Source organism: Anguilla rostrata, chromosome 16 (assembly GCF_018555375.3).
Source record: "Anguilla rostrata isolate EN2019 chromosome 16, ASM1855537v3, whole genome shotgun sequence".
NCBI lineage: Eukaryota > Metazoa > Chordata > Actinopteri > Anguilliformes > Anguillidae > Anguilla > Anguilla rostrata.
In genome coordinates, this window is record NC_057948.1 from 34,162,338 (window position 1) to 34,172,084 (window position 9,747).

The window sequence follows — 9,747 nt, forward strand, 5'->3', positions numbered from 1 at the left end:
ACGGGGCAATATAGATCGCCAATAGGAGAGATTCTGTGGAGGCTACTCTTGTAACTGTTATTCCCCTGTGAATGCATGGTTTCACTCCAACCATAATTGCAACTCATGCAATGTAACAAACTTAACCATTTGAAGAGTTAAAAAACGTTAAAAAACGTTTTTCCAAAAAAATCTGAAGTTGGTGCTTCTTTCCATTTCTAGTAGCGATTGTTACTTCAGCATTAGAATGTTCAGTTAAGCACATTCTAATAGTATATTTGGGATCTTACAATGTCTTTTAATTAAGACCTATATTTTCCTCCCGCGGTAAGAAGGGGAATCATCTCTTGCAGAGGTTTTATTGAAAAAGGGATTGGCTTTAACGAAAATAAGCAAGCACACAAAACTTCAGGACTGAATTGGGATGCCTAAGCCTTGCAACAATATAAATAAATAAATAAAACAAATAAATAAATTTTAAAAATGAATTTATTAAACAGCATATCCACCAGCTTTCCAGGACCAGAGAAACTGACCCCTGACCCAAGCATTAAAATTGCCAGATCCTGCACCAACTTTTGATCCGGCTGGGTTTGGCACCTTCCCAGAATCCTCTGGGACTGAACAGTGTTCATCTCCACCCAAGCTCTGTGTCCTGTGGGCTTGACAGTGTGGTGAGATCCAGTCTTTCTCCACTCAAGTTCTGTGACTTGTTATCTTCAGCGTTCGTGTCGCGAATTTGATCATGTTTGCCGCCCTCCTGTGAACGGGTAATTATAATTTTTTTTCATATTTGTTTTCGGCTATTCAGCATATATACATTATTATAACTGTCTTAGATCTGAAAATGTTTTTGCAATGTTTTGTCTTTGTAATCTAAGACTTAGTTTATTGAATAGATAACAACAGACTAAACTAACAATTGGCAGAGGGCATGTTTTATGAAATATTCTAGGTAAATGTATTTTCTTATGAATTTGGCAAAATGGGGAAACCCTTCAGCTTGCTTGTACCATACGCTGTAAGAAATGTTACATAATGAAAATCTAAGTTACGCAAGATAAAATTACAAATGCTGATTTTTAAAAAGCATAAGGAGAGATGATCATATGCCGCTTTGTTGAAGCAATTCACTGAATGAAACTGTTAATTCATCCGCTGGCCTCTGGTGTCTATAATCTGTTCCTTTGTCTGTGTAAGTCTGTCATGCACGAAGAACTCTTCAGCTTCCTCAGCCAAATTTAGCCAGGATGTTTTTTTTTTTCCTGAGCATAAAACACCATCTTTGGAAACAGAATAAACTCTGGAACTTTATCTGAAATGTCTACATCATTACCTCCCATTACCTCCTACAGGCCAAGGTTGTGCAACTTGCCCATTAGCAAACGAAGAATCTGGCAGAAACTCTGGAGAGGAACGCTGAAGCTCCCCTACTGCCACCTCCTGGCAAAGTTAGGAATTGGCTCTCGAAATACAGTCAAATGTCATATAAGCACGCAAGTAAAACTCTTATTCCAGTTTGACTGTTGGGAATATTTTCAGTTGTGGAGGGGGAATCTGTATCTTTGTATCTTCCAAAATGTTGAGAAGATTTTTTTTTTTTTGTTGCCTATTTTTTGCTTTAAAATGGCGTATTTATTTCTGTTCTTGGTGCATCCATTTGGTGCCGCATGTTCCGGGGAACAGCACATCCCCTGTATATATGAAACAACATTATTATTGAATGCAGTGTTCTGATGAGCTGCTGCCGTTTTGAGCTGAAGTCCATTGTATTCCAAAAAGATTATTATTTACTCTGCAGCGACCTCTCATGGCCACACCATGAGCTGCTGCTGTATTAAATCGCACTTCGGTATTGTAGGCCTGTTTTCATGGGTTAGTAATGGGTTATATAAAAACAATTTCTGCTGTCTTTTTAACGAACAACTGCGTCTGAAAATGAACGTATTTTTCTTCAATAAAATCCCTCCTCTATGAACATGAAACCGTTACAAAGGGGACACAGGTTTGCCAATACGGTTAAAGGAAGAATATCTTGTTTGTAAAGTTTATTCATGAAATATAATCACATATATTAAATACAGAAAAAAATTACCCTGCCCCAAATTAGATCTATTGTGGGGGGAAAAGGAAAATGAACTGAATGAGCCCGAGATAAGGGGCCGTGAATGCCCTGTCCTGGTAATTACTGTTTGTAGGTCGTGCTGAGCTACACGAAATGAAAATGATTACTGGACTGTCAGCCCGGAATATCTTTTTGTCTGCAGAAAAGGAAAGAGCTAAAGTAGGGCATGTTGTGTTGGGCTTAGTGAAGAGTGCTGCAAGGCAGTAATGATCTTTTTGCGTCGGTGAGTTTGACGGAAATCAATGGCAATTTCAGTAAAAAAATAAAATAAAATAAAAAATTAACATCGTGACGGTCGCTACTGATAGCAGCATGAGTTTTTACAAATGTAAGGATTAAACTACAAATTAAACAAAATAATTAGTTAACGTACAACATCCTGCCAAACAATCAAATTAGTGATAATTATGTTCTGTCACTTTTTACTTCATGCTATTGCTATTGATGACAGCCATTATTTGACGGGAGACCCACCCCCCCCACCCCCGCAATTCGCCTATGGGAGGAACCAGAGTACACAGAGTACCCACGCGGACACGAGGAGAACATGCTAATATAATATAACACAGAACCTGGGACCTTTTTGCAGTGCTCCGCGTACCGCCGTATTGTGACGTAAGACCTAAGATGGTAAATATTGCATCTAAACACGAAAAGCACCTAATTAAGGAAAATTAACATGTTAAAATTCTGGGCGTTCAACTGTGGTTGGATTTTATTATTGAACGTCTTTAATCGAGCGTCTCGCATGATGAGATTTGCCCGGTTTGTAAAGGAAGACTACACGGGAGACTGTAATGTCGAAACTCCTTCCTGGAGCTTTAAAAAAAAAAGAAGCAAAAACATAAATTTTTCAGTCGGGTTCAACGAAATGACTTTCGCAGCCTTGACGCGCCACGCGCCGCGGTGTCCTCGTGTGACCCACCAGCTCCTGCAGAATCATTCCGACAGCGTCACTGCAGCTGTTCAGCACCATCTAGCTTGGACTTTGCGCCGAGGCAGAAGCCCCCCTCTATTCCAGACAGAATAACAGCGCCCACTCGATCATCTATCAAACTATCACTAAATAAACGTGACTATTTACTGTTAATATATAAAACATAGGGTATGTAAGCCCCCGTGGATAACGTAATTCATCAGAGAGTATAAATGTAAAGTTAGCCAACCTTGTACTGTGCGACTTACTGAGCGTACGGTTTATATATTACCTATTAATAGGCACGTAGGGACCACAGCATACCTTTTGCAAGAACGCGACGGCACCTCCCGCCTGTAGGCTAATTCTAACCTGAAAATAAACCCGGTTCCCCATTTTCCACTTCACTACGAAACCTAATAATTTTAGGTTTTCACTGCTAGATATGGAGGGACTGCTCGGTGAGATATTTCACTGTTCACTCCCTTATCGTTGCTCTTGAAATGAGCCGGTGCCAAATGCGGGCTTGGAATGCAGTCCGCCTGCCGCAGGATTTCCCCAGAACTCAGAGCCAGCAGTATTTCATAGTCTAACGAACGATTTTTAATGTTACGCGCGAGGCGCGTTGTTCCGAAGGTCCTAAACACGGAAAATACGCGCTCTCTAGTTCTCCCAGCGACATTCACATTCGTCGTCTCTGGTTTCAATATTGCATTCCCTATGTCCTGCATTATCACATGACTACGTATAACTGTTTGTATTAATAACGCCTTATTGTATATTTGAATATAATATCACCACTATAGCCTACTATACATTTATAAGAGATACGGGACCCTTAGATAGCCATCAAAATGATCTGAGGATAGCGTCATAAGCTAACAAACAACAACAGCAACACAAACACGCAAGCATAAAACACGTCTAACACGAATAGAAAATATTCAGTTGTTTTCCAAATAATTTAAAACGTCAAAAGGAATCTCATCGACATCTGACATTTAGTCAACATGCGGCGAAATGCAACGCAGACACCTGCTAACCCGAATACGCTTAGTTATGTGAACAAGAATTGAACAAAAGTATGTCATCCTTATAAACGGTGTTTCTCATATAAAATAGTTCAATTGACTGATAACATTTTTTCACAAGCGGAGGAATTTAGGCTGATACGACAGGTCGCACATAACAGAAAGTGTAACTGCGCGTCAGGCACGTCTCTGTTGTCTGAAGGTGCGGCTTTTGCGAAGCCGACCAATTAAAACGCTCGAGGCAATTTTAGCCGCTCTAGATTGGAATACAGTGTCACGAGTTTATGGTGACCTTATATCACATTTGGCGGAGTATCATAAGTATGACGCGCTGGTAGTTTTTGAAGGGCACACCAACAAGTTCACCAGCTAGACTGGAACCCGCGCGCTCATTCCTCACTCATAGGTTTTGCCTTCAGAGCTAGATAGGGCCAAGGACATAATCATGTCGGGCTTGAATCGTTCCTTCAATTTCCTCAGAACCACGCTGCGACCCCACATCATTCCGAAAGCCAACGTTTCGGCGAAGCCTGCCAAGCACCCTCTGACTGCAGGGGTAAGTTGGACATTGCCACAGCCTTCTTGGGCGAGCGCCGCGAAGCGTTGCGCATTTCTGTGCTCTCCAAAGGCGAGGGCGTTGGAGAGTACTGCGCACTGCTTTTTAATGTATTAGGGGTTCTAATGTTCTAATTTAAATAACGGGTTCATCATCTATTCGAAACTGAAATTGCATGGCAGAATTTACTGTGAATGATTTGTCCTTTATTTACAAGACAAATTATATTCGACGTCATAGATCACGCATCTAGAAATGTAATCGTATCGATTAATTGGGATAACTGTCAATTTCACGGTTTGTTTTGTTAAAGTTTGTAATATTACTGACGCCATACTGAAGTCAACCGTCGCCATTGACCCTTTAACGTCGTTCACGTACAGACCTATATAGGAAATAGAAGCAGCGTTTCGAATGAACAGCTCAGCTTCCGCACCTCTTTACCTAATAAAATATTACCGAGGGCACTATCAAGTGATATATCTTGGCTGAAAGGTGCCGCTTAATTATAAGTGGTTTCTTTGTGAGTTCCAGTGAAAATACCAGGTTTACCTTATTTGGCATCTCTGCCCATGCGCATCATCATCATGTTTTAAAAAAAAAGAATTATCAAGCTGCGTGATGGAGCTCAGTTACAATATTGAGCGAAAAAAGTGGAGTATGTTTATATGTATATTAATATTTTTGAGTTTCTTTAAGTGTGCTTATGTTGAGGACGAGTATGCGCGTGTGTATTGTAAAGTGGGAGTAGGTGTTACTGAGAACATGTATGATAAGGATCCTAGTAGTGTATAATGTATGCTGATTTTAAGAATGTAGAGCACGTTTGAGTGTAAAAATGTGTAATTCTGTGGAGCATACTTGTTTGCAATCAGGTACATTTCATACTGCCAAAATGTAGATAGTATTTTTTTATTACAAAATGGTGTCCTATTAACTGACCTCACAATATGTGTAGCTGTGCCCCAGGGGCTGCTGGGAGGCTATTTTGGTTTGGCACCACACTGTGCTGCATGGATGAGTCCTACCGTGCCAGGGCCGACTGTGGCCAGTAACTCCATAGGGCGTCGCGCAATTGGCCATTGCGTTTCCCAGGTTACAGCTGGGTTCAGTCATTCTGGATTTGATCTGGCAACTCCCCGCCGGTCGATTGGGTGCCCATGGACTGCATGCCTGCCAAATATGAAAGGCCTTCCTCTGAGCTCAGCTGTGGTCTCTGTTATGCTGTGAGGGGCATGGTTTGGGTCCACTTGTCCCCTTAGAGGAAAGGGTCAGTACAATCAATACAACGTTATTCTGAATGATAACCTATCCTGATGAGCCATGTCCTTCAGGATGACAGACCTCACCCAGGGCGTGGGTAGTCACTGAACTGGTTGCTGAATCAAAAATGATGTGATTAAATGCTTAGGCCTTCACTGTAAGTCACCATGCTACAAGCCAGTTGAACACCTATGGAATTTTGTACAGATGTGTTTAGACAGGCTCTCCACCATCATCATCCAAAGCAAAATGAGCATATCTTTTGGAAGTGTGTCCATCCCTCAGAGTTGCCAGGACTGTAAATTCATGCAAGTGCACTGAAGCTGTTTTATGGTGGCCATGGGTGGCCCAACACCTACAGACACTTTTATGGTTGGTTTTCCTTTCAATTGTCCCTGTCTGTGGATATACACATTTAATAGCTGAAATAGCTGTTTGCTAAAGGTACTCTTTGTGTACTGTTTGCAGGAGCAGGCCATTGGGATGCTCGCCATGTTCACTGTCATTCTGGTGCCATCTGGCTGGATCCTGGCCCACCTGGAGGACTACAAGAAACGGTGAAGCGACCCAGAGCGACGTTGACGCGCCATGTCGACCCCGAGACTCCGTCCTGCCTCACAAAATCACACACCTTTTCCAAAGAAATGACTGTACTCTGACCATGCATGCTTCCCAGAAGCTCTTCAACTTTGTCAATAAATGTCCACCTTGAAAACAAAACAAAACAAAACAAAAAAAACAGCAGTCATTTCTGGAATTATTTCAATGTATGTTGTAACAGGGGTTCCCACAACCCTCAGTCACTGCCTTTTTTAGTTGAAGTAACTGCAGCACTTTTACCTTGCTAAGTGACTGCCAAGCCTGGTCTGCTCAGTGCACTGATATTCTAAACAAATGACCACCTGCGCTGTGTTTATACAATGGAGGCCAATGGCGACTGGCATCTGCAGCCCAGAACACCCCCATGCACACGTGTGTCTGCTGAGCAAATGGGTGTTGGTGCATGCTTGCCTCCACTTCAGTATTCCCAGATCAAGTGGGTGTCCCTATTGAATAAATATTAATCACAGTGAATATGAATTTGGTAGTGTTACAGGTGAAGACACACACACACACACATTCATTTTGGGTTTTGAAATTTAATCCTTCTGAACTGATTGGTAGTTAGGAGGTGCAACAGCACAGACAGGTGCACCACATCATTTGGTTTCTAAAATAACTCCATGATAGAGATTGGGTGTGTTAAGGTGAAGACACAAACAACATTATTGGGTTTATAATATTAATCACAGGAATTGAATTTGGTAGTGTTAAGTGGAGAAACACACACACACACTAGATTATTGGGTTTTGTTTAGTTCTCTTCTTTGAGATATTGAGAGGCAACAGTCCACGAGGGGGGCACCGATGTAAAGACTCCAGGTGAGGGGGGATGGGGTGTAGTGCAACCAAGAGGTTGGTTTGCTACAGGACAGGGATTGGTGCTGTGGATTCATGGAAGTCAAGAGCGAGTCGGGACTGAGTAGGCCTTGCATCAATAACGCATACACAGAATTAACATACAGTGAGAAGGACTTGCGATGCTCTCCACAGCTAGGAGGTACGGGTGCCACTTGTTTTGCTTTTAAAAAATAAAAAACTGCTGAAGGTGCTGAAGACTGTGGAGCTGGCTTTCCAAAACGGTGAGCTGGAGCTGACCAGGCTGACCACCTTTCAGAGGCAGGCTGCAGGTAGGCTCCACCTGTGTGAGGTTCATCCAGGTGCCACCTCTCCTTTCGTTTGTTGTGTTTGATGTCTTTCTCTCTGCACTATGTACACACTAGGCTGCGGTCCTGCTTCTCCTATACAGATTAGTGCTACATAGGACCAAGCCAGGGAGGTACTGGACGTGCAAAGAGAAAAAAATCTGTTTGACTTTTCCAGCCACTGGGCCATTTTTGAGATGTACTTTTGAAAACACACAATTCTCATCAATTATTTGGTTGCTAATAGCAAGCCGAAGAATTACACAGTTGAGTGGGAGTCACATAAAAATTAATTTAATTCACGTAATATTAATGTACTCAAGGCAGGGGGTGGGGATTGTGTTTATAATTTTTTTTCTCAAGGATCAACTGTATAATTGCATTAACTTCTTGGATCGGAATGACCCACAATTCCTGGTGTTAAGCAGGTTTGATTGAACAGAACCTCTAACGCCTACGTAACTAGGTCTCAAATAGAGTGGGGAGCAAGTTTATACTTTGAAGTCTACAGGGAATAATTACAAAAATCATCTGTGCTGACAAGATGTCTGGAATGAGGATATTTCTCTTAAATGTACTTGGCAGCATCGTCAGAAGATGTCACCTCTACAATGATTGATATCACAATAACTCCTTTTCCCGAGCAGCTGCACGAGCTTGCTGACGTTTTACATTCGGAATAAGATTGGAATTGTTAGTCGTTATTCTCGTTCAACAGTCGTTTTGGCTCTTTGACTGTGCGAATGGATTGCGCAATGTACTTCCGCAGAACCAGTGTACGGGCGGTGAACTATGGGTAAGTCAATGAACTACACACTTGGACTGTGATGTTAATTCTGAGGAAAAAAATTAACTGATTTAAAAAAAAAAAAAAAAAAAGATTTGTTGCTGTAGAGGCAGCTAAAGTCAGAACCGTAAATGACATGTAATTATGCATCCATACACTTGGAAATTACCCAAATATTCTTCAAATAATTACCGTAAATATTTCCGGCTGGATAAATTTTCTATCACGCGTGTAACCACTGCAGAAATGTACAGAAACTGATATTTACGTTTTTTTATTGAGTTATAACCGTGGCCCTATCTCCAAGGACAATTTTACGGTGGGGTATGGCGACAGATGCAGTCGAAGAGCACACCCAGCGACCATCACTAATCGTTGCTAGCGACACATCCGCGCGTCGTTATCGCCTGTTGCACAGCTTCCTCTTTCATTGCTTCCCTTGATAATACTATGGCGATAAAGCAGTCCCGTTAGGCTTGGGAGGTGCCAGGTGGAGCGAGAAGAGCGTTAATGATTCAGCATCCTGTTTTTCTCCAGGGTTTTTCCGGAAGGTTCCGTCTGTGACTGTGTGTACATGTGGGAGACTCACTGTTGGAGTAAAAACAATGGTCATAAGGCCCACGGAGCATTTTCTGCCCTAACAATTTTTCGTCCAGTTCAGATGAGTTTGTGATAGTCTGCCTATTTTTTCCCCTCCCCCTCTGTTTCCTGTTTTTGTATTTTTTTAAAACCATTTTTAAACGAGTACAGTGTCACTGATGCGAAGCACCACTCTTACGTAGCACCTCGAATTTCAGCTACTTGAGTGCTAATAGCGCCCCCTAGTGGAAAATCTTCAGCCTGTTAAATGAGCGAGTTAAATATCAGGTCCATGCTTCCCATCTAAAAAAAATATTCTTTTGCAGAGCGATTCCTCCTGTGTGACACACACCAGTTCTTCTGATATTAGGGTATGTTAGTTAATCCTACTCCTCCACAGCTGCTGCTTTGCTTCCCAGCATTCCTGCTGGCTCAAGCCTCTGCTTTTTTCTTCTTCTCCACTTTCTCCCCAATTTCACATTGCCAATTCTCATCGCCAGTGTGGTCATGGTCAATGCATGCATTTCTGCTGTGGGACCTCCTAAAACGCATGGTTTACTTCCTGAAAGATGCGCTCCCAAATACACTCAGCAAATCCTGGAAGTAGGCACATCGTCCGGGGATATTCAAGTACATCTAGAGAAAATTTCACCTACTTAACTTTTTCATCCTGTGTCCTCAACTTATACTCAATAGTAGGCAAGTTTGCCAATTTGGACACTTTTAAAGGAAATATTGGTGAGAAGCAAAGGTCACGAAAATGACG

At 42.0% G+C, this 9,747-nt stretch overlaps 1 protein-coding gene across 1 annotated transcript; it reads left to right on the forward strand.

Moving 5' to 3' along the window:
- Positions 1-4,366: 4,366 nt before the first annotated feature.
- On the forward strand, positions 4,367-6,944 carry LOC135242534 (cytochrome c oxidase subunit 8B, mitochondrial). The gene is made up of 2 exons (XM_064313650.1): positions 4,367-4,607; positions 6,339-6,944. The coding sequence occupies exons 1-2, from the start codon at positions 4,497-4,499 to the stop codon at positions 6,429-6,431; spliced, it is 204 nt and encodes a 67-aa protein (XP_064169720.1). The 5' UTR covers positions 4,367-4,496; the 3' UTR covers positions 6,432-6,944.
- Positions 6,945-9,747: the final 2,803 nt, after the last annotated feature.

Bases quoted from the DNA above. Each gene is read 5' to 3' on its own strand.
- LOC135242534 (XM_064313650.1), top strand. From the start codon at position 4,497: ATGTCGGGCTTGAATCGTTCCTTCAATTTCCTCAGAACCACGCTGCGA. The intron at 4,608-6,338 runs GTAAGTTGGACA...TACTGTTTGCAG, and splicing joins AGCACCCTCTGACTGCAGGG to GAGCAGGCCATTGGGATGCT.